The 24,415-nt window shown below is 45.5% G+C and overlaps 1 protein-coding gene across 1 annotated transcript in view; it reads right to left on the minus strand.

The window, feature by feature from the left end:
- Positions 1–24,415, minus strand: part of hcn1 (hyperpolarization activated cyclic nucleotide-gated potassium channel 1) — a 157,841-nt gene that overhangs the window by 113,474 nt on the left and 19,952 nt on the right. Inside the window, exon 2 of the mRNA XM_020486876.2 lies at positions 13,819–14,242. Coding sequence (XP_020342465.2) covers positions 13,819–14,242 — 424 coding nt within the window. The remainder of the gene's footprint in view (positions 1–13,818; positions 14,243–24,415) is intronic.

The raw sequence follows: 24,415 nt of genomic DNA on the forward strand, positions 1-24,415 counted from the left end.
GGGGACATGGGTTAAGGATAGCTAAGTGTCTTGACATAGGGGGATATGGGGTTAAGGATGGCTAAGTGTCTTGACATAGGGGGATATGGGGTTAAGGATGGCTAAGTGTCTTGGCATAGGGGGATATGGGGTTAAGGACAGCTAAGTGTCTTAGCATAGGGGTAAATGGGGTTACGGACAGCTAAGTGTCTTAGCATAGGGGGAAATGGGGTTAAGGACAGCTAAGTGTCTTGACATAGGGGGAAATGGGGTTAAGGACAGCTAAGTGTCTTAGCATAGGGGGATATGGGGTTAAGGATAGCTAAGTGTCTTGGCATAGGGGGATATGGGGTTAAGGACAGCTAAGTGTCTTAGCATAGGGGTAAATGGGGTTAAGGACAGCTAAGTGTCTTAGCATAGGGGGAAATGGGGTTAAGGGCAGCTAAGTGTCTTAGCATAGGGGGAAATGGGGTTAAGGACAGCTAAGTGTCTTAACATAGGGGTAAATGGGGTTAAGGACAGCTAAGTGTCTTAGCATAGGGGGAAATGGGGCTACGTGTACTGTGGCTGGAGCCCTCTCAGGTCATAGTGTGATCCTAGATCAGTTTGTAGGCTGCTGTCTTGCCAACTCCTATTGTGGCTGTCATGCCAAGACACAAACAGGCTACTCAAGTTATTGGAGTGTACAAAGAAAAGCTACCGTGTTCTCCAGCCAAAGGACAGGAGTCTTATTCATTCTTCCTCAATGCGCAGAGCTTGACTAGACAAATCTGTGACCTGACTCCATCCAGTAGGACCACGTTTACAGCGCAGGCTAGGCACTCAGTGTTCTCTCTATGGGACCTTGTTTAGGGTCCCAAAGGGGGTACGAGACCATCGGAAAGAGGAATCACAAGATCTTGTTTATTTCTGCAAGGCACAATGCAACCAGGCAATCTGCTGCTGAGTCAAGATTGTTAAATGAGAGGAAGGGAGATGAAATTGCATTAACGTCCCAACCCAGAGAAACATTAGCTGTTTGTTGAATCAAATTAAGCAGTACATTATGGTCCAGAGCAAATTGCCCTTTAACTGTCGTAACACATTTAATTAACTAAATTCTCGATAACAACTCAGATAAATCAAGTGAATAAACAGGAGTTTATGTCAGGAAATGTGTATTTTTTTCTCTCTTTTTGGGAAATGGGTAGACTATAGACAGAGACAAGGATTTATGGTGAAACACCCAATAATGACTAGAGGGAACATACTGTATGGTATATATATATGCTATACTAGCATAACGTATAACACACTTATAATATGTGTATGAAACGCTACACACTGAGAGCTGAGTAAACAAAATGGCTGTCAGTTTCCGTGCTCAGGGTCTAACACAACTCAGGCTTCCCCCTCCTCTGTACGCTGACAGAATTCCCTTCCCTAAGAATTCCCAAGCCTCTAAATAGGTCTGTCAAAACCCAGTCACCCACCCACCCAGTCTCACACAGCATGCGTGGAAGAGGGAAGACAGAAGATCTGCTTAGGCTGTCAGAAGCCTGAACAGTTCACTGGTCGCTACAGCAACAGTACCATTTCTACACAAAACAACAGAGCACCTGCAATCTCTCAGCCAATCATACCCCTGTTCCCCTATGCAGTATTTGCATATGAGAATTTCACCTCGCGTAACTGGGTGATTCCCACAGCTCCTGATCGGGTTGGGTCTCTACATTATATTACAATAATGTGTCATTTAAAACAACAATGAATACCTAAAAAGTAGATGTTATATTATTTTAATATTGGATTAATGTAAATGTTTTTCAGAAGAACAAACAAGCAGGTAAATGGTAACTCGAACAACACAAATTTCAGATCATGTCTCTCCACTTCTCAGTCAACTGGCAGGTAGATTCTCAAGCGTTTTTTAAATATAATATATATATATATTTTTAAAGGTAGACATGACCAGAGATAAAGCAAAGGGGATATACCATAGGAGCCCATGGGTACTGCTGTCTCACACACACACACAAACACCAACGTGACTGAGAGTATTGGTCTGAGAGAGTACAGTATCTTGTGGTGACCCAGTGGCAGTAGTATCAAGGACTTGGCTTGACAAACTGTTCCTGTGGCAGGTGGTGTGTGTGTGTGTGTGTGTGTGTGTGTGTGTGTGTGTGTGTGTGTGTGTGTGTGTGTGTGTGTGTGTGTGTGTGTGTGTGTGTGTGTGTGTGTGTGTGTGTGTGTGTGTGTGTGTGTGTGTGCGTGCGTGCGTGCGTGCGTGCGTGTGCGTGTGTGTCTGTGTGCGTGTGCGTGTGTGTGTACGTGTGTGTGTGTGTTATTGCGCCAGGTGTTAAACTAGCCTAATATTTGGCACTGGACCACACTCCTACTGATAAGGCAAAATACACGATGAACTCAGACCAACTGTCTACAGTACGTGCTCTGGCCAGACCTGGGTTCAAATACTATTTGAAATCATTTCAAACACTTTACCTGGGCTTGATTGAGCTAGCCTGAAACAATGGAACCAATAGAATACCCCCAATGAGTGTCACCCCCTCCAATCTGGCACTGCAGGCAGACTAGAGCAAACGCTAAAGGTATTTTAAATATTTCAAAATGTATTTGAACCCAGGCTCTGGCTCTTGTATTGGCTCCTATTCCTGAGAAGTCACACAGTCCTGTCACACACGTCTGACTGAGCAAATCAATACATGTTTTAGACATTTATCTTTGACTGAAATGTTCTTATGGGAAAAAAAAAGATGAACAAAACAAGGTTGCTGGCATCAGTGTCTCAGGTGCCACCTATTGCCGATGTTTCCTGTAGCAAGGAACTTAAGCCCCTAATCTACTACAATGGGTGCTGCACTGCAGCTGTCCTCTGCACCAGCCTCTCCAATCTAATGTGTGTGTGTGTGTGTGTGTGTGTGTGTGTGTGTGTGTGTGTGTGTGTGTGTGTGTGTGTGTGTGTGTGTGTGTGTGTGTGTGTGTGTGTGTGTGTGTGTATATCAGAGATGTTTGTGAAAAATAGCAGAATACATTTTTTCTCTCCATTTCCTATGGAACAATAAAGTATATCTTATCTTACCTCTTAATGAATTATATCTTTGACATTTCTTTAGTGGAACAATACATTTTGAATGTGTCTTGGTAGAAATATTCTTTTACAGGAATATATTATATATTTTGAATTGGCAATAGGAGAGAGTGGGGTAAATTGAGCCAAAGAGGTAAGTTGAGCCACCCTTGTTTCTAGGAAACCACACAGCTAATTAATAATTTGATGAAATATTTAAGAAGAGGTCATCATTTCATGAAGTCTGTGAAGGAAGAAACCACGTGGCAAAAGTGGTAAGCAACTCAGCTAACCCCATACCTGTCCTGTGACTCACCTTACCCCATACCTGTCCTGTGACTCACCTTACCCCATACCTGTCCTGGACTCACCTTACCCCATACCTGTCCTGTGACTCACGTTACCCCATACCTGTCCTGGGACTCACCTTACCCCATACCTGTCCTGTGACTCACCTAACCCCATACCTGTCCTGGGACTCACCTTACCTCATACCTGTCCTGTGACTCACCTTACCCCATACCTGTCCTGGGACTCACCTTACCCCATACCTGTCCTGTGACTCACCTAACCCCATACCTGTCCTGGGACTCACCTTACCTCATACCTGTCCTGTGACTCACCTTACCCCATACCTGTCCTGGGACTCACCTTACCCCATACCTGTCCTGGGACTCACCTTACCCCATACCTGTCCTGTGACTCACCTTACCCCATACCTGTCCTGTGACTCACCTTACCCCATACCTGTCCTGGGACTCACCTTACCCCATACCTGTCCTGGGACTCACCTTACCCCATACCTGTCCTGTGACTCACCTTACCCCATACCTGTCCTGTGACTCACCTTACCCCATTGCTGTCCTGGGACTCACCTTACCCCATACCTGTCCTGTGACTCACCTTACCCCATACCTGTCCTGTGACTCACCTTACCCCATACCTGTCCTGTGACTCACCTTACCCCATACCTGTCCTGTGACTCAACTTACCCCATACCTGTCCTGTGACTCACCTTACCCCATACCTGTCCTGGGACTCACCTTACCCCATACCTGTCCTGGGACTCACCTTACCCCATACCTGTCCTGGGACTCACCTTACCCCATACCTGTCCTGTGACTCACCTTACCCCATACCTGTCCTGTGACTCACCTTACCCCATACCTGCCCTGGGACTCACCTTACCCCATACCTGTCCTGGGACTCACCTTACCCCATACCTGTCCTGTGACTCAACTTACCCCATACCTGTCCTGTGACTCACCTTACCCCATACCTGTCCTGGGACTCACCTTACCTCATACCTGTCCTGGGACTCACCTAACCCCATACCTGTCCTGGGACTCACCTTACCCCAACATCCGGAAATATACATAGATATCTTTGTTAGAAAGAATACACTATTTCCTTTGATGAAGCGATGCTGAATGTAAATAATGGCTCAATTTACCCCACTCTTCCAGATGAATAGTCTATGAATAGGATGTATGAGATTATGAATAGGATGTATGAGATTATTTGTCACATCACCACGGTTACGTCACATCACCACGGTTACGTCACCATGGTCGACTTGATGGCAAATAGAACGGATGTAACAGCACCTGTGATCTGCTTGGTACCTCCTCCTTGTTACCAACACGGGGTCTTGGGTCTGAACTTAACAATGATCTGAACCAAATGTAACCTAGTCCAGTTCAATACTGCTCTGCTCTCTCTCTCTCTCCCTCTCTCTCTCTCTGTTCAGGATGTCCCTCTTGTGTTGCCAACCATTGAACTAGATACAGTACACAGGTCAGTTGGCTCACATTCTCCTCTTCTAAGATCAATTACCAACCTGCTAAGTCATGAATCACTAAGGCTCAGGCAACCTCTCTTCCCTCAGGTAGACAGAGGGTTTCTTAAAGAGAAGGTGACAGGCCTCTTAAAGAGACAGTGTGATTGGCTGCTTTAAAGATGCAAGGCGATTGTTGACACTGTAATTTAACGCATCAGTTGACCTGAATCCCTTGCACAACCTTTACAATGAAGATATGCAATTGGAGAAAATATATACAGTATGGGGTGAAAAAATAAGTATACGGTCTGAGTTGAGCTATCAACCAGTTTACAGTTGAGCTCCCCATTAATGTGGGCCTGACTATCAACCAGTTTACAGTTGAGCTCCCCATTAATGTGGGCCTGACTATCAACCAGTTTACAGTTGAGCTCCCCATTAATGTGGGCCTGACTATCAACCAGTTTACAGTTGAGCTCCCCATTAATGTGGGCCTGACTATCAACCAGTTTACAGTTGAGCTCCCCATTAATGTGGGCCTGACTATCAACCAGTTTACAGTTGAGCTCCCCATTAATGTGGGCCTGACTATTAACCAGTTTACAGTTGAGCTCCCCATTAATGTGGGCCTGACTATTAACCAGTTTACAGTTCAGCTCCCCATTAATGTGGGCCTGACTATTAACCAGTTTACAGTTCAGCTCCCCATTAATGTGGGCCTGACTATCAACCAGTTTACAGTTGAGCTCCCCATTAATGTGGGCCTGACTATCAACCAGTTTACAGTTCAGCTCCCCATTAATGTGGGCCTGACTATCAACCAGTTTACAGTTGAGCTCCCCATTAATGTGGGCCTGACTATCAACCAGTTTACAGTTCAGCTCCCCATTAATGTGGGCCTGACTATTAACCAGTTTACAGTTGAGCTCCCCATTAATGTGGGCCTGACTATTAACCAGTTTACAGTTGAGCTCCCCATTAATGTGGGCCTGACTATCAACCAGTTTACAGTTGAGCTCCCCATTAATGTGGGCCTGACTATCAACCAGTTTACAGTTGAGCTCCCCATTAATGTGGGCCTGACTATCAACCAGTTTACAGTTCAGCTCCCCATTAATGTGGGCCTGACTATCAACCAGTTTACAGTTGAGCTCCCCATTAATGTGGGCCTGACTATCAACCAGTTTACAGTTCAGCTCCCCATTAATGTGGGCCTGACTATTAACCAGTTTACAGTTGAGCTCCCCATTAATGTGGGCCTGACTATTAACCAGTTTACAGTTGAGCTCCCCATTAATGTGGGCCTGACTATCAACCAGTTTACAGTTGAGCTCCCCATTAATGTGGGCCTGACTATCAACCAGTTTACAGTTGAGCTCCCCATTAATGTGGGCCTGACTATTAACCAGTTTACAGTTGAGCTCCCCATTAATGTGGGCCTGACTATTAACCAGTTTACAGTTCAGCTCCCCATTAATGTGGGCCTGACTATTAACCAGTTTACAGTTCAGCTCCCCATTAATGTGGGCCTGACTATTAACCAGTTTACAGTTGAGCTCCCCATTAATGTGGGCCTGACTATCAACCAGTTTACAGTTGAGCTCCCCATTAATGTGGGCCTGACTATTAACCAGTTTACAGTTGAGCTCCCCATTAATGTGGGCCTGACTATCAACCAGTTTACAGTTGAGCTCCCCATTAATGTGGGCCTGACTATCAACCAGTTTACAGTTGAGCTCCCCATTAATGTGGGCCTGACTATTAACCAGTTTACAGTTGAGCTCCCCATTAATGTGGGCCTGACTATCAACCAGTTTACAGTTCAGCTCCCCATTAATGTGGGCCTGACTATCAACCAGTTTACAGTTGAGCTCCCCATTAATGTGGGCCTGACTATCAACCAGTTTACAGTTCAGCTCCCCATTAATGTGGGCCTGACTATTAACCAGTTTACAGTTGAGCTCCCCATTAATGTGGGCCTGACTATCAACCAGTTTACAGTTCAGCTCCCCATTAATGTGGGCCTGACTATTAACCAGTTTACAGTTGAGATCCCCATTAATGTGGGCCTGACTATTAACCAGTTTACAGTTGAGCTCCCCATTAATGTGGGCCTGACTATCAACCAGTTTACAGTTGAGCTCCCCATTAATGTGGGCCTGACTATCAACCAGTTTACAGTTGAGATCCCCATTAATGTGGGCCTGACTATTAACCAGTTTACATTTAAATCATGTATCTACTGTCTCTATCTCTATTCCTTCTAGTGCTGAATTGATGCTACCTTCCATTTTCTTTTTAACTAGGCAAGTCAGTTAAGAACAAATTCTTATTTTCAATGACGGCCTACCAGGGAACAGTGGGTTAACTGCCTTGTTCAGGGACAGAACAACAGATTTATACCTTGCCAGCTCAGGGATTTGATCTTGCAAACTTTCGGTTACTACTCCAACACTAACCACTAGGCTACCTGCCGCAACCAGATGGGATCTCACAAGCCCTATGATGGTGCTATAATCCGGCAGAGAGAGGACCAACCTGAGTCCCCATGGTGGGGCTATGATCCAGCAGGGAGAGGACCAACCTGAGTCTCCGTGGTGGGGCTATGATCCGGCAGAGAGAGGACCAACCTGAGTCCCCGTGGTGGGGCTATGATCTGGCAGAGAGAGGACCAACCTGAGTCCCCGTGGTGGGGCTATGATACGGTAGAGAGAGGACCAACCTGAGTCCTCGTGGTGGGGCAATGATCCAGCAGAGAGAGGACTAACCTGAGTCCCCGTGGTGGGGCTATGATCCGGTAGAGAGAGGACCAACCTGAGTCCCCGTGGTGGGGCTATGATCCGGCAGAGAGAGGACCAACCTGAGTCCCCGTGGTGGGGCTATGATCCGGTAGAGAGAGGACCAACCTGAGTCCCCGTGGTGGGGCTATGATCCGGCAGAGAGAGGACCAACCTGAGTCCCCGTGGTGGGGCTATGATCCGGTAGAGAGAGGACCAACCGTGATGTATTGTTGTCTCTACTTCTTGCCTTTGTGCTGTTGTCTGTGCCCAATAATGTTTGTACAGTGTTTTGTGTTGCTACTATGTTGTTGTCATGTTGTTTTGTTACCATGCTGTGTTGCCATGTGTTGCTGCCTTGCTATGTTGTTGTCTTAGGTCCCTCTTTAGGTAGTGTTGTTGTGTCTCTCTTGTCGTGTCGTATATTTTCATTTTTAATCCCAGCCCCCGTCGCCGCAGGAGACCTTTTTCCTTTTGGTAGGCCGTTATTATAAATAAGAATTTGTTCTTAACTGACTTGCCCAGTTAAATAAAGGTTCAATAAGAATAAATACTATTACATGTAAACCGAAATAGTTTGAGATAAGTGGCAGCTCTTCCATCAGTCCCCTCCCTCTGAGGTCAGAGACCAGAGACAGTGGCAGCTCTTCCATCAGTCCCCTCCCTCCCTCTGAGGTCAGAGACCAGAGACAGTGGCAGCTCTTCCATCAGTCCCCTCCCTCCCTCTGAGGTCAGAGACCAGAGACAGTGGCAGCTCTTCCATCAGTCCCCTCCCTCCCTCTGAGGTCAGAGACCAGAGACAGTGGCAGCTCTTCCATCAGTCCCCTCCCTCCCTCTGAGGTCAGAGACCAGAGACAGTGGCAGCTCTTCCATCAGTCCCCTCCCTCCCTCTGAGGTCAGAGACCAGAGACAGTGGCAGCTCTTCCATCAGTCCCCTCCCTCTGAGGTCAGAGACCAGAGACAGTGGCAGCTCTTCCATCAGTCCCCTCCCTCTGAGGTCAGAGACCAGAGACAGTGGCAGCTCTTCCATCAGTCCCCTCCCTCTGAGGTCAGAGACCAGAGACAGTGGCAGCTCTTCCATCAGTCCCCTCCCTCTGAGGTCAGAGACCAGAGACAGTGGCAGCTCTTCCATCAGTCCCCTCCCTCCCTCTGAGGTCAGAGACCAGAGACAGTGGCAGCTCTTCCATCAGTCCCCTCCCTCCCTCTGAGGTCAGAGACCAGAGACAGTGGCAGCTCTTCCATCAGTCCCCTCCCTCCCTCTGAGGTCAGAGACCAGAGACAGTGGCAGCTCTTCCATCAGTCCCCTCCCTCTGAGGTCAGAGACCAGAGACAGTGGCAGCTCTTCCATCAGTCCCCTCCCTCTGAGGTCAGAGACCAGAGACAGTGGCAGCTCTTCCATCAGTCCCCTCCCTCTGAGGTCAGAGACCAGAGACAGTGGCAGCTCTTCCATCAGTCCCCTCCCTCTGAGGTCAGAGACCAGAGACAGTGGCAGCTCTTCCATCAGTCCCCTCCCTCTGAGGTCAGAGACCAGAGACAGTGGCAGCTCTTCCATCAGTCCCCTCCCTCTGAGGTCAGAGACCAGAGACAGTGGCAGCTCTTCCATCAGTCCCCTCCCTCTGAGGTCAGAGACCAGAGACAGTGGCAGCTCTTCCATCAGTCCCCTCTCTCCCTCCCTCTGAGGTAAGAGACCAGAGACAGTGGCAGCTCTTCCATCAGTCCCCTCCCTTCTCTGCTGTCAGAGACTGAGTGATATAATGGCCTAGCAACACCAGAGAGAGAAAAACACACAGGAAAATCTCACAAAGGCTAGTAAATATCTGCATTGCTGGCTTTTTGGGGCTTTAGGCTGGGTATCTGTGAAGCTCTTTGTGACAACTGCTGATGTAAGAAGAGCTTTATATAAAATAAATGTGATTAATTCATAAATAAAGGATATAACACGAATATGTTGAGACATGCAGAGATATTCTGAGGCTGTAGAGGCTGCACATAGCATTCTTAAGGAATCAGTGGCTGGCTGCTCAGTTCTACAGAGACTGTTCTAATGGATAATGAAGAGAATAATACTGTCTGGCTTGTGTTTCTCTCAGCCCCTGGTGAGATAAAGAGCTGTATCTGGCTCTGGCTCTGGTCTCTGCAGGGGGAGGGAAGGGGCTGATGGAAGAGCTGTCACTGTCTCCATCTCTGACCTCAGAGGGAGGGAAGGGGCTGATGGAAGAACTGTCACTGTCTCCATCTCTGAAAGCAGAGGGAGGGAGGGAGGGAGAGAGGGGACTGTTGGAAGAGCTGCCACTGTCTATGGCAGTAGAGGGAGGGAGGGAGTGGACTGATGGAAGAGCTGCCACTGTCTATGGCAGTAGAGGGAGGGAGGGAGTGGACTGATGGAAGAGCTACCACTGTCAATTAAATTAAATCCAAAGAGCATTATTAGCATGGGTAACATATTGTTACATTGCCAAAGCAAGTGAAATAGATAATACACTCACAAAAGTTTCAAAATAATAGAGACATTTCAAATGTCACAGTGTTGTAACAATGTGCAAATATTTAAAGTACAAAAGGGAAAATAAATGTGGGCAGTATGCACGGTGGCCTCTCTCAAGTCTGTACAAAGCTTTCCTTAAGTTTGGGTCAGCCACAGTGGTCAGGTATTCTGCCCCTCTGTATTATATGTGTAGGGCCAAATAGTATACTAGTTTGCTCTGTCTTTTGTTCATTCTTTCCAATGTGTCAAGTAATTATATATTTTTTTATCATGATTTGGTTGGGTCTAATTGTGTTGCTGTCCTGGGGCTCTGTAGGGTGTGTTTGTGTTTGTGAACAGAGCCCCAGGACCAGCTTGCTTAGGGGACTCTTCTCCAGGTTCATCTCTCTGTAGGTGATGGCTTTGTTATGGAAGGTTTGGGAATCGCTTCCTTTAAGGTGGTTGTAGAATTTAATGTCTCTTTTCTGGATTTGGATAATTAGCAGGTATTAGCTTAATTCTGCTCTGCATGCATTATTTGTCTCAATTTGGTGTTTGTCCCATCTGTCTATGGCAGTAGAGGGAGGGAGGGGAATGATTGAAGAGCTACCACTGTATCTGTTTATGGCAGTAGAGGGAGGGAGGGGAATGATTGAAGAGCTACCACTGTATCTGTTTATGGCAGTAGAGGGAGGGAGGGGAATGATTGAAGAGCTACCACTGTATCTGTCTATGGCAGTAGAGGGAAGGAGGGGAATAATTGAAGGGCCACTGTATCTGTCTATGGCAGTAGAGGTAGGGGAATGATTGAAGAGCTACCACTTTATCTGTCTATGGCAGTAGAGGGAGGGAGGGGAGTGATTGAAGAGCCACTGTATCTGTCTATGGCAGTAGAGGGAGGGGACTGACCAGACAGAGGAATGACAGGAATGCTGAGGACAGTGGCTCCAGACTGCAGAAGGCCCTGGCTGCACCATCGAGATCTTCGTAATCCAACAGAAAGGGTCTAATTTAATGATGGACTGCAGCGTTGGGCCATTGTGACAGCAGTGGGCTGTGTTTATCCCTTCGTTGTGTGGTTATCTACTGTGGGATGGATAACGCGTTACGACAGCTTGGTGTACGACTGACTGAGTGCCCACTCCCTTTTCCTCTGACTGGGTTGGATACTGGTTATGTCCCAAATGCCAAGCTGTTACCTATATAGTGCACTATTTTTAACCAGAGCCTTATGGGCAATATATAGGGCATAAGGGTACCATTTTGGGACATAGACACAGTGTGTCGGTTTCTTTCACTCTCGGTTTAATCATCTGTTAATTTCATCTGGTTACACCAAAATAACTATCTATTCCATACAGTGGGCCAAACAAGGCTGTCTAGAGAGAGAGAGAGAGAGAGAGCAAGAGAGCGAGAGAGAGAGAGTGAGAGAGTGAGAGAGAGAGCGAGAGAGCGGGAGTAAGAGAGAGAGGGAGAGCGAGAGAGAGAGAGAGAAAGAGAGCAAGAGAGAGAGAGAGAGAGCGAGAGAGAGAGAGAGAGAGAGAGAGAGAGAGAGAGAGCGAGAGAGAGAGAGAGAGAGAGAGAGAGAGAGAGAGAGAGAGAGCCGAGAGAGAGAGAGAGAGAGAAAGAGCGAGAGAGAGAGAGAGAGAGAAAGAGCGAGAGAGAGAGAGAGAAAGAGCGATAGAGCGAGAGAGAGAGTGAGAGAGAGAGAGAAAAAGAGCGAGAGAGAGAGAGAGAAAGAGCGATAGAGCGAGAGAGAGAGAGAGAGAGAGAGAGAGAGAAAGAGCGAGAGAGAGAGAAAGAGAGAAAGAGCGATAGAGCGAGAGAGAGAGAAAGAGCGAGAGAGAGAGAGAGAGAAAGAGCGATAGAGCGAGAGAGAGAGAGAGAGAGAGAGAAAGAGCGAGAGCGCGAGAGAGAGAGAGAGAGAGAGAGAGAAAGAGCGATAGAGCGAGAGAGAGCGAGAGAGCAGTTTGTCACTGCAATTTTGTATTATATTTGAATTATCAACCATCCGTGTAAAAACATGGAATATGATTTTCCGCTTCTAACGTCCTCTACCGTGCAATGGTGTTGTTCCTATGCCAGGCACAGCTGTGTAAACTGTATCATGTGGACTACACATTTCAGCCTGTGCCAGAAATGAACTATCTAGAGGTTAGACCTTGGCAACAGCACAGGAGCTGTACAGTTTGTGCCAGCAGGTCTAGCTGGTCTCTGGTTGAATCAGACAATCAAAACCACTTGGGTTCAAATACTTTATCTGTGTTTTATTCAGCTTGTCTGGACTAATGGACCAATAGAATTGTCCTGTGGCTAAAGCAAATGATGATAGGACGGGCTCAGAGAGGGGCTTGACAGCAGTGTCATGGTAACCCTTAATTGTGAAACTCTTAATTGTGAAGGTAAGGAAAATAATGAAGTCATTGCTTGCTGAGAAAACAGCTGAGTATTAAAGACGAAGAGGCGGAGCAGGAGGAGGAGCTACAGGACAGTGGTAGACAGAGGGCGAGGCGGAACAGGAGGAGGAGCTACAGGACAGTGGTAGACAGAGGGAGAGGCGGAGCAGGAGGAGGAGCTACAGGACAGTGGTAGACAGAGGGAGAGGCGGAACAGGAGGAGGAGCTACAGGACAGTGGTAGACAGAGGGAGAGGCGGAGCAGGAGGAGGAGCTATAGGACAGTGGTAGACAGAGGAAGAGGCGGAACAGGAGGAGGAGCTACAGGACAGTGGTAGACAGAGGAAGAGGCAGAGCAGGAGGAGGAGCTACAGGACAGTGGTAGACAGAGGAAGAGGCAGAGCAGGCTGAGGAGCTACAGGACAGTGGTAGACAGAGGGAGAGGCAGAGCAGGAGGAGCTACAGGAGAGTGGCAGACAGAGGGAGAGGCGGAGCAGGAGGAGGAGCTACAGGAGAGTGGTAGACAGAGGGAGAGGCGGAGCAGGAGGAGGAGCTACAAGACAGAAACATTACATTAGGTTATGTAGACAGGTTTGTAATGAATAAATGTCGGAGCACAAACCCTATTGGCACAGAATCTCCGGTCTGTGAATTTGCTTTTGACCTCATTGAGGTCTCCCATTTTCAAATGTCACTGCGGGAGCATCAGCTTTGTGGCACATATTTTGCACATTTTGCTAATTCATTTTGATCAATTGATCAATCAGCTAAGTAAAGGAATGATAGGGAGAGTATTATCAGCTGGTTAAACGGAGTGAGTGACTCATGGTGAAGTGAAATAGCTCAATAAGAGGGTAATGAGTTACAATCACTCTCCCCCTCTCTCTTTCTCTCTCTACCTCCCACTGTTTAGTGGCACTGGCATTCTGCCTGTTTAAGGGACCGAGAAGAGGAAAGCACTTTCTGAAATAATTCACTACCCCGCTACCTTTTTCTGGCCTCTTTTACTGTGATATGGATTTCAAATGTCTCTGAAGTGAAAGTGACAGTGTCAGTTACGTTAACGTGCAGAGAGTCAGTATTTGGATAATGAGAGTTGGTCTGTTACAGACTACGGGGAGAAATAGAGAGGAAATAGGGCTTTGAGGTTTTGTCGTGACCTTTGACATTCTGGTAGAGAGACAAATACAAACACGAACATGCATGGTGGCACTCTCTCTCGTGACCTTTTTCCTCCCTCATACACCCATGAACACATTAAGGTGAGTACACACACACAAATGCACACGCACACACACACACACACGCACGCACACGCACTCACACACACACACACTTTTTTACTGCATCTCTTACCTCCTCCCACTGGTGTATGTATCTGATGAGTCGGGAAAGTCTCAGTAGCCTCAGAAGAGACAGGATCTTAGTAAACCTCACGATCCTCAGCGCCCTCGCCGTCTTGTACACCTCTGAGTCAAACCCCTTTTCCACTATTAGAAATATATAATCCACTGGTATGGACGAGAGGAAGTCGACCACAAACCAGCTCTTCAGGTAGTTCATCTTTATGACCTTGGGGTCCAGGATGATCTCGGAGCTCTCCTCGTTGACGATCCCCGTGCGGAAGTTCATGACCAGATCCACGAGGAAGATGGTGTCTGATGCTACGTTGAATATTAGCCAGGTGGTGGTGGTCTGCTCCGAGAAGAAGGTTATTCCTACAGGAATGATGATCAGGTTCCCCATCATCATGACCAGCATTACCAAGTCCCAGTAGAACCTACAGCAGACAGAGAAAGGATGAAAAAAATAATATTAGAACAAACAGGAAACATACTGTAATGTACCAGTAGAACCTAGAACAAACAGGACACATACTGTACTGTACCAGTAGAACCTAGAACAAACAGGACACATACTGTACTGTACCAGTAGAACCTAGAACAAACAGGAAACATACTGTACTGTAGCAGTAGAACCTAGAACAAACAGGAAACATACTGTACTGTACCAGTAGAACCTAGAACAAACAGGACACATACTGTACTGTACCAGTAGAACCTAGAACAAACAGGAAACATACTGTACTGTACCAGTAGAACCTAGAACAAACAGGAAACATACTGTACTGTACCAGTAGAACCTAGAACAAACAGGAAACATACTGTACTGTACCAGTAGAACCTAGAACAAACAGGAAACACACTGTACTGTACCAGTAGAACCTAGAACAAACAGGAAACATACTGTACTGTACCAGTAGAACCTAGAACAAACAGGAAACATAATGTACTGCACCAGTAGAACCTAGAACAAAGAGGAAACACAATGTACCATTAGAACCTAGAACAAACAGGAAACATACTGTACTGTACCAGTAGAACCTAGAACAAACAGGAAACATAATGTACTGCACCAGTAGAACCTAGAACAAACAGGAAACATAATGTACTGCACCAGTAGAACCTAGAACAAACAGGAAACATACTGTACTGTACCAGTAGAACCTAGAACAAACAGGAAACATACTGTACTGTACCAGTAGAACCTAGAACAAACAGGAAACATAATGTACTGTACCAGTAGAACCAAGAACAAACAGGAAACATACTGTACTGTACCAGTAGAACCTAGAACAAACAGGAAACATAATGTACTGTACCAGTAGAACCTAGAACAAAAAGGAAACATACTGTACTGTACCAGTAGAACCTAGAACAAACAGGAAACATACTGTACTGTACCAGTAGAACCTAGAACAAACATGAAACATACTGTACTGTACCAGTAGAACCTAGAACAAACAGGAAACATACTGTACTGTACCAGTAGAACCTAGAACAAACAGGAAACATAATGTACTGTACCAGTAGAACCAAGAACAAACAGGAAACATACTGTACTGTACCAGTAGAACCTAGAACAAACAGGAAACATAATGTACTGTACCAGTAGAACCTAGAACAAACAGGAAACATAATGTACTGCACCAGTAGAACCTAGAACAAACAGGAAACATAATGTACCAGTAGAACCTAGAACAAACAGGAAACATACTGTACTGTACTGTACCAGTAGAACCTAGAACAAACAGAAAACATACTGTACTGTACCAGTATAACCTAGAACAAACAGGAAACATACTGTACTGTACTGTACCAGTAGAACCTAGAACAAACAGAAAACATACTGTACTGTACCAGTAGAACCTAGAACAAACAGGAAACATACTGTACTGTACCAGTAGAACCTAGAACAAACAGGAAACATACTGTACTGTACAAGTTGAACCTAGAACAAACAGGAAACATACTGTACTGTGCCAGTAGAACCTAAAACAAACAGGAAACATACTATACTGTACCAGTAGAACCTAGAACAAACAGGACACATACTGTACTGTACCAGCAGATCCTAGAACAAACAGGAAACATACTGTACTGTACCAGTAGAACCTAGAACAAACAGGAAACATATTGTACCAGTAGAACCTAGAACAAACAGGAAACATACTGTACCAGTAGAACCTAGAACAAACAGGAAACATACTGTACCAGTAGAACCTAGAACAAACAGGAAACATAATGTACCAGTAGAACCTAGAACAAACAGGAAACATAATGTACCAGTAGAACCTAGAACAAACAGGAAACACACTGTACTGTACCAGTAGAACCTAGAACAAACAGGAAACACACTGTACTGTACCAGTAGAACCTAGAACAAACAGGACACATACTGTACTGTACCAGTAGAACCTAAAACAAACAGGAAACATACTGTACCAGTAGAACCTAGAACAAACAGGACACATTTTTTAAAAATGGAATCAAACCACGACCCAGGCATTGCTAGCGCCATGTACCTAGCTCTTTAATATCAACTGAGCCACACAGAGACATACAGTACATGGCGGGATGCATGGTTGGATACATGGCTGGATACATGGTTGGATACATGGCTGGATACATGTTTGGATACATGGTTGGATACATGGCTGGATACATGGTTGGATACATGGCTGGATATATGGCTGGATACATGGCTGGATACATGGTTGGATACATGGCTGGATACATGGCTAGACACACGGTTGGATACATGTTTGGATACATGGTTGGATATATGGCTGGATACATGGCTGGATACATGGTTGGATACATGTCTGGATACATGGTTGGATACATGGTTGGATACATGGCTGGATACATGGCTGTACTGTACACACAATAGAGAAATATGCGTGGGTGTAAATACACTATATCTGTATGCCTTAACCCAGACATCATCCATAAACAGAGGCTGGAGGGCTAAACCCAGACATAGACAGAGGATGGAGGGCTAAACCCAGACATCATCCATAAACAGAGGCTGGAGGGCGAAACCCAGACATCATCCACAGACAGAGGATGGAGGGCTAAACCCAGACATCATCCACAGACAGAGGCTGGAGGGCTAAACCCAGACATCATCCATAAACAGAGGCTGTAGGGCTAAACCCAGACATCATCAATAAACAGAGGCTGGAGGACTAAACCCAGACATCATCCATAGACAGAGGCTGGGGGGCTAAACCCAGACATCATCCATAGACAGAGGCTGGAGGGTTAAACCCAGACATCATCCATAAACAGAGGCTGGAGGGCTAAACCCAGACATCATCCATAGACAGAGGCTGGGGGGCTAAACCCAGACATCATCCATAGACAGAGGCTGGAGGGCTAAACCCAGACATCATCCATAAACAGAGGCTGGAGGGCCAAACCCAGACATCATCCATAAACAGAGGCTCGAGGGCTAAACCCAGACATCATCCATAGACAGAAGCTGGGTAGAGGACAATCTGACTCTAGCAACATTACAGCACAGGAGGTTGGTAGCACCTTAATTGGGGATGATGGGCTCGTAGTAATGGCTGGAGCAGAATAAGTGGAATGGTATCAAATACATCAAACACGTGGTTTCCATGGTTTCCAGGTGTTTGATGCCATTCCATTTGCTCCGTTCTGGCCATTACTATGAGCCGTCCTCCCCTCAGCAGCCTCCACTGATTACATGATGTCTCTGTGATGTCTCTGTGATGTCTCTGTGAGGTCTCTGTGATGTCTCTGGGATGTCTCTGGGATGTCTCTGTGAGGTCTCTGTGAGATTTCTGTGAGGTCTCTGTGATGTCTCTGTGAGGTCTCTGTGATGTCTCTGGGATGTCTCTGTGAAGTTTCTGTGAGGTCTCTGTGAGGTCTCTGTGATGTCTCTGTGAGGTCTCTTTTATGTCTCTGTGAGGTCTCTGTGAGGTCTCTGTGATGTCTCTGTGAGGTCTCTGTGATGTCTCTGTGATGTCTCTGTGAGGTCTATGGGACATTTCTCCGTGGAATATCACTTCAAAACTGGCTATTCTCATTTATGTGTGATGGCAGACAACCCAGACCTTCAAAAAAGAAACGAAAAACACAACAGGCATAAATGAATCTGCAAGCCCACACATGGAGTCTTCTATGTTGAGACTATTTTCTCTCTGGGGGCTGGGTAGGCATGGTAAACGTTTTGAAACAGAGTGAAGCATGGAAGGTACTATCCGAACTTTGTCCAATAAGAAATGTTTCATTTTTGTTTTCTTTTCTAAAAATGTTTTCCTTACCCGGTGCCCTACTGAACAGTGTTCCCTACTCTGAACACTGTTCCCTACTCTGAACACTGTTCCCTACTGATCACTGTGCCCTACAGAAAACTGTGCCCTACTGAACACTGTGCCCTACAGAACACTGTGCCCTACAGAACACTGTGCCCTACTGAACACAGTTCCCTACTGAGCACTGTGCCCTACTGAACACTGTGCCCTACAGAAAACTGTGCCCTATTGAACACAGTTCCCTACTGAACACTGTGCCCTACTGAACACAGTTCCCTACTGAACACTGTGCCCTACTGAACACTGTGCCCTACTGAACACTGTGCCCTACTGAAAACTGTACCATACTGAACGCAAACCTCCTCCTGATTATTGTCTGTGTTGATGTGTCTGTCTGTCTTCCGATCAGAGAAGCCACAAATTATCCATGATGGGGTGCCCAGCCGGCCGGGCCGAGGGAGTCTGATCCGTCAAACATTTACAAAATGTCCTGCTGGCCTAGGCCTAATGATAAGGCCGTTCCATCTCATCCATGGCACTAAAATAGATGCTTTCCAGAATCCTATCTCGTGCTAAAAACTGTCCGGCGACGCCCGTCGATGTCGATGCTCGGCTGGACTGGAGGTGCGGCCCAAACAGCACCCTATTCCCTATGTCATACACTACTTTCAACCAGAGTCCTTTTTAGCCCTGGTTGAAAGTAGTCCACTACATAAGGAACGGGGTTCCATTTGGGACGCGACAGACTGATTCGGAGGTGCACTCTGCGGGTTGTAATGGATCTGTTTAAATAAAGCAAGCAGCAGACAGTGGTTGAGTCCTTGCTTTATAAATATCTGAAGATCATGTGTCAGGTAATTGTCTGCACTTCAGCTAAACGGTCATTTCGCTGGGTTAATAATAGACAGATTGGTATATTTATAAAACCAGACAAGGCATCTCTGATCTCTTATAAATGACTGGCAGTCAGGGTGGAATATTCTCACGTTGAGCTTGTTTGAAGCACCATGTCACAAATGTATAGAATGAGCCTGTCTGGTTTTTTAGATTAAGACAGGCCAAATCACTGGGCAAATGTGACTGGTAAAAACCCTTGTGAGTTAAAAACAAGCACAAAATATGACATTTTTGAGTGTCAGAAGTATTAAACCTTGTTACATTACCAGTAAATATCGCCAATTCATTTAATTGATTTTGTCTCTGAGAGAGGTCATCTAATCAGATTATAATTTCATCTAAGGCAACTCTCTAACCATCACATTTACTTGTACATTTGAGACATTTAGCAGACGCTCTTGTCCAGTAGTGAGTGCATACATTTTCATCATTTTTTGTTTGTACTTGTCTGTTGGCTAATCTGTCAACCCCAGAGAGCAGAACAGAAGAGCATTCAGCTAGTAACAACACTGTGTTCAGATAGAAATATGTTAGGCAGAACAAACATGCCACTCTCTGACATGTAGAATAAGGACTCATGCCAGCCCTATTCAATACAGTTCTACCTGCAACATTCCAAAATATTTGCCTACTACTGAACTTGACACAGAAAGATCACATGGTCAAGAATTAGAATCCAGAATTACTACCTGAAGTCCGTCACAAGGACAAGGTCATTGTTTATGTACTCAACTGATAAACAAACCAACAGGGGCCATTTTAAATTTCACAACTATTTTTTCCCATTAGCCAGTGTGTTCCGCTGTTGCACCAAACAGAATGTAGATCTCGTAGTTATTCCAGAATGGTGTATTTCTACATTCAATCCAATGACTAAGCAGTGACTGATGGAATTGTTCTGTGATGTACTGTAGCTACTGTATGTGTAAAAACACAGAGACCAGCACTGCTAATTGGGAAGTACCAGAGGGCATGAATTTGGTCACTGGCTGTGTCTGAAAAGGCACCCTGTTCACTATATAGCACACTGGTTTTGAACAGGTCACATAGGGCTTTGCTCAAAGGTAGTGCACTATATAGGAAATAGGTGGGGTGCCATTTCGGACTGATCCATGGACTTGGGGAAATGTTTACATCTTCCTTCGTTAGGCTACGTTAGGATACCTGTCTGATGTGGGTAAAAATAGAAGCTAGACCCAGTCACATAAATAATAAACAACGCGCCAAACAGTTACACAACTCTAGAAATAGAAGGTTTGCGTTATTGTTGTTATTGGAATCTGAAGATGACCGGGTTTGATAACACAATTCTGCTGTGACATATTCGAATTAAACATTTTATTTTTATCAATATATTGTGATTACAGCCTATTTCAAATAACCTTCACTCAAGGTACAACAGTGCTGTTGGTGAGGCTGTTGAGACTTACTGTAGTCAAGGATGATATTACTTGTTACAAAGTAATAATCTCCTTCATTCGATCAATGCAACAAAAGATATTTGATTATCTTTTGTTAAAAAATGTAAATTAGAGTGAGAGCAGTGGCATCAGGGTCCAATTAAACAAGAAGGCAAAGCAGCAATGTCATGTCAAGCAGCAATGTCATGTCAAGCAGCAATGTCATGTCAAGCAGCAATGTCATGTCAAACAGCAATGTCATGTCAAGCAGCAATGTCATGTCAAGCAGCAATGTTATCTGGACATGGTGCTATCTGGACATGGTCATGCTATCTGGACATGGTGCTATCTGGACATGGTCATGCTATCTGGACATGGTGCTATCTGGACATGGTCATGCTATCTGGACATGGTGCTATCTGGACATGGTCATGCTATCTGGATATGGTCATGCTATCTGGACATGGTCATGCTATCTGGACATGGTCATGCTATCAGGACATGGTCATGTTATCTGGACATCTGACCCCTCCTGTCTCAGCCTCCAGTATTTATGCTGCAGTAGTTTATGTTTCGGGGGGCTAGGGTCAGTTTGTTATATCTGGAGTACTTCTCCTGTCCTATTCGGTGTCCTGTGTGAATCTAAGTGTGCGTTCTCTAATTCTCTCCTCTCTTTCTTTCTCTCTATCAGAGGACCTGAGCCCTAGGACCATGCCCCAGGACTACCTGACATGATGACTCCTTGCTGTCCCCAGTCCACTTGACCGTGCTGCTGCTCCAGTTTCAACTGTTCTGCCTTATTATTATTCGACCATGCTGGTCATTTATGAACATTTGAACATCTTGGCCATGTTCTGTTATAATCTCCACCCGGCCACCCCACATAGCCTGGTTCCTCTCTAGGTTTCTTCCTAGGTTTTGGCCTTTCTAGGGAGTTTTTCCTAGCCACCGTGCTTCTACACCTGCATTGCTTGCTGTTTCGGGTTTTAGGCTGGGTTTCTGTACAGCACTTTGAGATATCAGCTGATGTACGAAGGGCTATATAAATACATCTGATTTGAAAATTTGATTTGATGGTGCTATCTGGATAAAGTCATGCTATCTGGACATAGTCATGCTATCTGGACATAATGCTTTCTGGACAATGTCTATCTGGATAAAGTCATGCTATCTGGACATTGTCATGCTATCTGGACATTGTCATGCTATCTGGACATGGTCATGCTATCTGGACATGGTCATGCTATCTGGACATGGTCATGCTATCTGGATAAATTCATGCTATCTGGACATTGTCATGCCATCTGGACATGGTCATGCTATCTGGATATGGTGCTATCTGGACATGGTCATGCTATCTGGACATGGTGCTATCTGGACATGGTCATGCTATCTGGACATGGTGCTATCTGGACATGGTCATGCTATCTGGACATGGTCATGCTATCTGGACATGGTCATGCTATCTGGACATGGTGCTATCTGGGCATGGTGCTATCTGGACAGGTCATGCTATCTGGACATGGTCATGCTATCTGGGCATGGAGCTATCTGGACATGGTCATGCTATCTGGGCAGGGTGCTATCTGGACATGGTGCTATCTGGACATTGTCATGCTATCTGGACATTGTCATGCAATCTGGACATGATCATCTTTTCTGGACATGTTGCTATCTGGACATGGTCATGCTATCAGGATATGGTCATGTTATCTGGACATGGTACTATCTGGAAAAAGTAAAGCTATCTGGACATGGTCATGCTATCTGGAAATGGTCAAGCTATCTGGATAAAGTCATGCTATCTGGACATTGTCATGCTATCTGGACATTGTCATGCCATCTGGACATGGTCATGCTATCTGGATATGGTGCTATCTGGACATGGTCATGCTATCTGGACATGGTGCTATCTGGACATGGTCATGCTATCTGGACATGGTGCTATCTGGACATGGTCATGCTATCTGGACATGGTCATGCTATCTGGACATGGTCATGCTATCTGGACATGGTGTTATCTGGACATGGTCATGCTATCTGGACATGGTCATGCTATCTGGACATGGTGCTATCTGGGCATGGTGCTATCTGGACATTGTCATGCAATCTGGACATGGTCATCTTTTCTGGACATGTTGCTATCTGGACATGGTCATGCTATCAGGATATGGTCATGTTATCTGGACATGGTGCTATCTGGACATGGTCATGCTATCTGGACATGGTGCTATCTGGACATGGTCATGCTATCTGGACATTGTCATGCAATCTGGACATGGTCATCTTTTCTGGACATGTTGCTATCTGGACATGGTCATGCTATCAGGATATGGTCATGTTATCTGGACATGGTGCTATCTGGACATGGTCATGCTATCTGGACATGGTGCTATCTGGACATGGTCATGCTATCTGGACATGGTCATGCTATCTGGACATGGTCATGCTATCAGGACATGGTCATGCTATCAGGACATGGTCATGTTATCTGGACATGGTGCTATCTGGATAAAGTCATGCTATCTGGACATGGTCATGCTATCTGGACATGGTGCTATCTGGACATGGTCATGCTATCTGGACATGGTGCTATCTGGATATTGTCATGCTATCTGGACATAGTCATGCTATCTGGACATGGCCATGCTATCTGGACATGGTGCTATCTGGACATGGTCATGCTATCTGGACAGGGTGCTATCTGGATAAAGTCATGCTATCTGGACATGGTGCTATCTGGACATGGTCATGCCATCTGGACATATTGCTTGCTGGACAATGTCTATCTGGATAAAGTCATGATATCTGGACATTGTCATGCTATCTGGACATGGTCATGCTATCTGGACATGGTCATGCTATCTGGACATGGTACTATGTGGACATGGTCATGCTATCTGGACATGGTGCTATCTGGACTTGGTCATGCTATCTGGACATGGTCATGCAATCTGGACATGGTGCTATCTGGACATTGTCATGCTATCTGGACCTGGTGCTATCTGGGTAAAGTCATGCTATCTGAATAATGTCATGCTATCTGGACATGGTCATGCTATATGGACATGTTGCTACAGTGCCTTGCGAAAGTATTCGGCCCCCTTGAACTTTGCGACCTTTTGCCACATTTCAGGCTTCAAACATAAAGATATAAAACTGTATTTTTTTGTGAAGAATCAACAACAAGTGGGACACAATCATGAAGTGGAACGACATTTATTGGATATTTCAAACTTTTTTAACAAATCAAAAACTATCAAAATTATTCAGCCCCTTTACTTTCAGTGCAGCAAACTCTCTCCAGAAGTTCAGTGAGGATCTCTGAATGATCCAATGTTGACCTAAATGACTAATGATGATAAATACAATCCACCTGTGTGTAATCATGTCTCCGTATAAATGCACCTGCACTGTGATAGTCTCAGAGGTCCGTTAAAAGCGCAGAGAGCATCATGAAGAACAAGGAACACACCAGGCAGGTCCGAGATACTGTTGTGAAGAAGTTTAAAGCCGGATTTGGATACAAAAAGATTTCCCAAGCTTTAAACATCCCAAGGAGCACTGTGCAAGCGAAGAATATTGAAATGGAAGGAGTATCAGACCACTGCAAATCTACCAAGACCTGGCCGTCCCTCTAAACTTTCAGCTCATACAAGGAGAAGACTGATCAGAGATGCAGCCAAGAGGCCCATGATCACTCTGGATGAACTGCAGAGATCTACAGCTGAGGTGGGAGACTCTGTCCATAGGACAACAATCAGTCGTATATTGCACAAATCTGGCCTTTATGGAAGAGTGGCAAGAAGAAAGCCATTTCTTAAAGATATCCATAAAAAGTGTAGTTTAAAGTTTGCCACAAGCCACCTGGGAGACACACCAAACATGTGGAAGAAGGTGCTCTGGTCAGATGAAACCAAAATTAAACTTTTTGGCAACAATGGAAAACGTTATGTTTGGCGTAAAAGCAACACAGCTCATCACCCTGAACACACTATCCCCACTGTCAAACATGGTGGTGGCAGCATCA

The sequence above is a fragment of the Oncorhynchus kisutch genome, linkage group LG6, assembly GCF_002021735.2.
Source record: "Oncorhynchus kisutch isolate 150728-3 linkage group LG6, Okis_V2, whole genome shotgun sequence".
Classification (NCBI taxonomy): Eukaryota; Metazoa; Chordata; class Actinopteri; order Salmoniformes; family Salmonidae; genus Oncorhynchus; species Oncorhynchus kisutch.